This window comes from Idiotropiscis lumnitzeri, chromosome 5 (genome assembly GCF_059441095.1).
Source record: "Idiotropiscis lumnitzeri isolate Australia: NSW breed Sydney's pygmy pipehorse chromosome 5, RoL_Ilum_1.0, whole genome shotgun sequence".
NCBI lineage: Eukaryota > Metazoa > Chordata > Actinopteri > Syngnathiformes > Syngnathidae > Idiotropiscis > Idiotropiscis lumnitzeri.
Window position 1 is genome coordinate 27,349,739 of NC_142395.1, and position 6,034 is coordinate 27,355,772.

The 6,034-nt window shown below is 39.4% G+C and overlaps 1 protein-coding gene across 4 annotated transcripts in view; it reads right to left on the reverse strand.

Moving 5' to 3' along the window:
- Positions 1-6,034, reverse strand: part of nfat5b (nuclear factor of activated T cells 5b) — a 32,111-nt gene that overhangs the window by 10,950 nt on the left and 15,127 nt on the right. For all 4 annotated transcript variants that reach the window (XM_088296553.1, XM_088296552.1, XM_088296551.1 and 1 more), the window contains exons 2-4: positions 5,830-5,949; positions 2,121-2,739; positions 300-483 (exon numbers count right to left, since the gene is read on the reverse strand). In XM_088296553.1, the coding sequence (XP_088152679.1) occupies positions 300-483; positions 2,121-2,739; positions 5,830-5,949 (923 nt within the window). The remainder of the gene's footprint in view (positions 1-299; positions 484-2,120; positions 2,740-5,829; positions 5,950-6,034) is intronic.

Consider the following 6,034-nt stretch of genomic DNA (forward strand, 5'->3'; position numbering starts at 1 on the left):
GTCTCGTCTTGTGATCGGATACTCACTCGTGAGGGGGCAGCGCCATGCGGAATCAACACACCCGAAAGTCGTAACAGGCGACCGTTCGAAAATCAAAAATATATTCTTGCTCTTTTAAACCACAATGGCTGAAGGAGGGAAAAGTGTGGATTTAATTGCAGATACACTTGCACGGCCATTTTGAAGACGGACCTTTCAAGAGAAGCTAGGTCGTCCGACACTCACTCAGTAGTTCGTGTCTCATGCCGCTCTGAAAATCTACTTAACAAAGGACATAACGAAAATGACTCAACAGTTACCTTCACGGTAGGGAAACCCTGCTGAGTGCGATCCTTCACAGACCCTCTGCTGCCCTCTGTCAAGTAGCGAGCCCGATGCTGAGGCTCGGGCTGGACAAGGATCTTCAGCTCCTTCTGTTCGCTCTTAGACGGGTATTGCATGCATAGGACACCTTTTTGATGAGGCCGAGCATTTTCTTGAGAACTGCAGAAAGGAATGGACAAAAGGAAAGCTTGACACTGACACAGATTTTCACATTTTTCTTTTGCTTCTTGTTTGAGCATCCCCAAAGTATTTCTTATTATTTAAAGGACGCCACAAATTAAAATGAGGAAAAACAACTACCCTTCTTACCTGTATTTTTTTCCCGTCTCAATATCGAAATTATTTTAGTATACAAAAATGTTTTGTCTTATAGGTTAGACTAGGCGTGGGCAAACTACGGCCCGGGAGCCACATGCGGCCCGTTAAACGTTTTAATCCGGCCCGCCAAACTTGAAGAAAATTTAAATGAATAAACCTTGTTAATGTTTTATTTTCTAATTACGGTGGTGTGTCAAAGACAGATATTTTGTTGTCATGCTTTTGTTCACTTTCATTTCAAATTAAATGTATTTTTTTTTTCTCCGATGAGTTGAGGTAACCAAAACACTTCATCCATCTGCTCTTCGTCCGGCCCCTCTGTCAAATTTTAGAACCCATTGTGGCCCGCCAATCGAAAAGTTTGACCACCCCTGGGTTAAAACTTACGCTGAAGGAAAATAAACCAGGAATTAAAATTACAAAACAGTTTATCCACTTCAAATAAGTGTTAACTAAACAAATGTGACGTAAATTTAAATTCTTCCCTCCTTGCATTATCTGAACCGTTTATCCTGACGGGGGTCGCAGTAAGTCATAAATCAGATAACAACAAAACGGCAAGCAAATCCAAGTTTCATTAAAAAAAAAAACAATTAAAATTAAACATGTGAGCGGCACTTCTTAAGCAAACAAATACAATGTACATATATATTAAAAAAAAAAAAAGCCAGCCGACTGACATAAATGTTGGTCACTACGCCACGAAAATTGTATTTTAACAAATAAAATTTTTCACAGCTAATTCCACCTACTTAATTTTTCATGATATCGTGAAGCCACGATTCATTTACTCCAAAAAAAAATCAGCTGATCATGCTCAGCACAATGGCCAAAGCCGACAACATTCCCTTTGTTCTGTCACCAGAATTTCCTACGGGATCAATAAAATATCGACCTACTTACCTAAAACAATCAGTGGTGAACGTTCTCCACTGTTGCCATGGTGCACTAAGCAATGTTGACGCCTTTAATCAAGCAAGTGAATCGTATCTGTTTATTTAATCGCCACTGCTTATCCTTCGGGAGAGCCACTGTAATTCACAGTTGGCAACGGTTTGTGGCGGCCTTTTAGAAATTGGGTGCAGCACTGAATAACTTTACTGAAGAGGTGGATGAATTTGGTGGTTTAATCCTCGCAATCTTGACCAAGAGGCTGTTGTCATAGACCAGGAGTGGGCAAACTTTTTGATTGGCGGGCCACAGCGGGTTCTAAAATTTGAACAGACCGGGAGCAGATGGATGGAGTATTATGGTAACCTCACCTCATCGGAGAAAAAAAAATACATTTGATTTGAAATGAAAGTCAACAAAAGCATGAGAACAAAATATTTAGAAAATAAAACAATAAAACACATTTATTCATTTAACCTTTTTCAAGTTCGGCGGGCCGGATTAAAACGTTTAACGGGCCGCACGTGGCCCCCGGGCCGTAGTTTGCCCACCCCTGCCACAGGCGCAACATCTAAAAATGTACAAACCTTCCTTTTTGTCCCGTCTTGTTGTCCGTGCCGAGCTGGGAAAAAACAAAACGTGGCGCTTTGGCGCTGTCCGCATCAAAAACATCCATGCTGGCTTCATTGGAAAGCAAAGACTTGGGCCCCGGTCTTTGTCGAGGGGTCCGTTTGCGTGACTTTCGTGGCACTTCTGTGTTGTCGTTGTAAGAGGTCGTGCTCATGATACTGAAGTTGGAGAGCGAGTCCTCCATCCACATACTGCTGCTGTGCTCCGAGTCCAACGATGTTTCTGCTTGACAGGACATGTGACTGTCGCTAAGCAGGTCTTGCGGAGGCGGAGAGATGTTGAGTTCGGTGCGGCGCTTCGGTGGCATCATGTGCTGATGGGGCTGATCCTCCTGGGATGTCGCACCTCCGACCTCGTTGGGAGCCAGGCAATGAGCACCGCCATTGCCGTTGGCGCTCCCGCCTTCAGCGCCAAGGCTCTCTGGTACAGCTCGGCAAGTTCTGACGTCCTCCGGGTCGACATTGCCGCTGTGAACGGGGTCGCCGCCCGAAGAACTGCAATGTTGGGCGGTGGAGCTGGAAGAGGTGGGAAAAGCACCACGGTGGCCATCCATGGTCAGAGAGCAGCACATGCCATCTACAGTGCAAATAATTGGAAAAGTTAATATCGTTTCATAGAATTTTGCCAATTTAAAATTTGTACTGCGGCGCCTTGAGATACGGGTGACTCGATTTAAAGTTTTAAATAAGTGCCGTCATTCGACTGACTTTTTGGGTTTAAATTGCACACATTTTTTTTTTTTCATTTGGTGGCACTGAACTCAACTCAGCACACTTTGCACTGAGTAGCAATTTGTCCAGTCGTGAACAATTCATCAAAAAGAGTCTTCAAACTGTTTAATGCCATTCCCAGTGGAAGGTCATCAAACTAAACATAAAAGAAAGAGTAACATCCCTTGCTTTTTCAAAGCCAACGCATAGTTTATCCTTTCAAAGCAGTAGCATGACTTGGAAAAAAATAAATAAAATATCGTACGACCCAGTTGTTTAAATTATTGTGATTTTTTTTTTTTTTTTTTTTTTTTAAAAAAGCGAAAATTGAGTAGGAAAAAAAAAATTAACACTACAGAACGAGTAATTTTCCGTCACAAAATAATGAAGGATGTTCAAAATGAGCAAAATGTGGCAGGCCAGTCATCGGAGCTTGAATTTAAGTTTGAAAAAAAAAAATGGTTTTGCCTGTCTGGGACTGAACGTAGCCACAAAGACAAAATGAAACAAGCTTCTGACCTATGAAGCAGAGAACTGCAGACCATTTTATATGCAGACCCTCCCTGCTTCAGAGGGAACTTCCTGGAATCAAAATGAGACAGCGGGTGAACAGTAACGGCTGAAAGTGAACAGTTAATAAAAAAAATAAATAAATAAAAATAAAAATCTAATTTTTGAAACACAAGATAATTTGTTTGTTAAAAAAATTGTCACTCCAGCATGCCTGCACACTGTAATTTAAAAACAATTAGTTTAATTAATTTGCAGACAGGACTGGGCGATTAATCAAATACAATACATTCGCTATTCGTGCCATTATGCTACACTGGCTACATTAAATTAATTACAAAAATAAAAAATAAATTGTCACGAATAATGAAGGAGGGACACATGGCATTAATTTTTCAAATAATTGCACATCCCAAAAAAATATCTTCATATACGGATCGCGGCAAAGCATATAAAACAAATTACCGTCATTTCAAGACTACAAAATGCATCTGATTAAAAACTACAACAGCTAAACAAATTTGGGGGGAATTATTAATTGAATTTAATTTAATTATTTATTAATGATTATAATTATCAGGTCAAATTGAACAAATATTGATTCATGAAAGAGACTCGTTTGAACTGGAAACGTCAAAATCTACGCTGAAATAAAGCCTCACTACAGTAATGTAAAAACAAAAAGAAAGACAATGTTGAGGTTATGTTAAAAAAAAATTTGAATCCATTCATTTTCTACCGCTTATCAGGTTCAGTCTTTCTCAAAAGTCTGAATTTCACTGAAAATGGAATGAGAAATGTTGTTTTAATAAGACAAACTGCCGCTTCCACTGGATCAGGCTCCGGCTACAGAGGAATGCGCATCTATTGTTCTCTTTTGCTTTTATGAGTCTTTCTTGGCAACACTGCCTTAAAAAGCCAGAATCCAAGTCATCTTTTCAAGGCCACTGGGACTTAATGTGTTTTGAAATGGCGAGTTGAGAGTCATCTGTTATCTGTCATCAGTATTTTTGCCTGTTTTTGTGCAGGGTGAATTTTCTGATTTGCAATTTTGGAGATCCAGTCTGGTGTTTTAGACTTTGAAATGTTATGTTATATTTTTCATTATTTTTAATCTATGCAGCACAACAAATCATGTTTTAAAAAGTGATTTTTAAGAGCACTGAATTTAGGATTAGCGCAAACAGCCGCTAAGTTTATAAGAATCCTTTGAAATCTGAAATAAAAACTTTGTTATGCAAGTTTTAATCTGTATATTCTCTCAAGGAACAGTCTTAACCTGTTGTATAATTACGTCTGAGCTCATGTGACATGTTTTTGTGGAACCCACGTATGCATGAATGACAGAATAAAGACAAGAATGTGGGCAGTGTAGCACCATTTTTTTTTTCCAACCACACAACCGCGATTGTTTTCTCCAGCCATAAATGTTTTGCATTTGCAAGAGTCAACATTTCCAACTCAACTTTTTTTTTTTTTTCCAGGCTCTGTTCAGAACGACAAGGGGATGTTGATCCATTGCAATTATGGGACGCAATGATGTAATTAACTGTTCATTAACTAGAGTTGTGTTTGAAAAACAATTCTATTATTTGGCTGCTGCGAACTTCTAAGGTTTTCGTGGATGGGAACAGAGCCCAGACACAAATAGCAAAAATCCCCAAAATAATTGATGCTCATCCTAAAAGAGTTTTGTATTTGTGTTTAGAGTGGTGATAGGTAGTGATGGGAAAATGAAGCTTCAAATCTGCTTCATGAACCACTTGTAGTATTTTTGGACTCCTCTAGAGGGCATTCTCTGAAAGCACACTGAATTGCCATATTTCAAACCCTTTATTTAAACCAACAGTGCCATCTAGAGGACATCAATCATAAAATTACTTCAAAACCGACAACGTGAGGCTCATCTACAGTATTGGACACCATATTAGCCAAAATAAAATGCAAGCAAAAACTGATATAACATCACATATGGACAAAATGGCGAAATAGCGAAAAGCCGTGTATAATTGACACCCGTTGAAATACATTTGGGGAACCAAAACAATTTTTCAAAAAAAGGCAAGAAAATTCTAACGGCAAAGCAGACAACGAGTGATCTGTCGCTGAATCAGGAGAGAATCCGAAACGTACGTTCAGTTCATTTTGTGCACAAGATGCATTGAAGAAGCGCCAAGGAAACAGGACATCACAAACACGAGTGAAAAAACACTAAACTAAAAAGAAGATTTTACCAGGTTGCTGGAATACTTTTAAAAATATAAATAAGGGAAAATAAGCGAATTCACTGTGGACCACGATAAAATATTACCTTACCTAAGTTAAAATATCACCATCATTGCAATCCATGAAGTGACGAAATATAACTAAGATTGTATTTACGTGGATTTTGTGGGCTTGGGTACAACCTATCCTGCGTAAATGAGAATAAAAATATTGATTCTACCTGAAGCTAAAGCAGCTGAAGGGGGCCCAGATTCTCCACCGCTGGTTTGACTCATGGTTGGGTTCTGCTGGATGGTGGAACAAAACGGCAGCTCTCCGGGCAGAAGGTCATACACTAATTCTGGGGATGCAAAACACAGACGAAGCAATTTAACATTCAAAGCACAACACACTCAATAATCAACTTCAGTATTCTCCAATTCGAT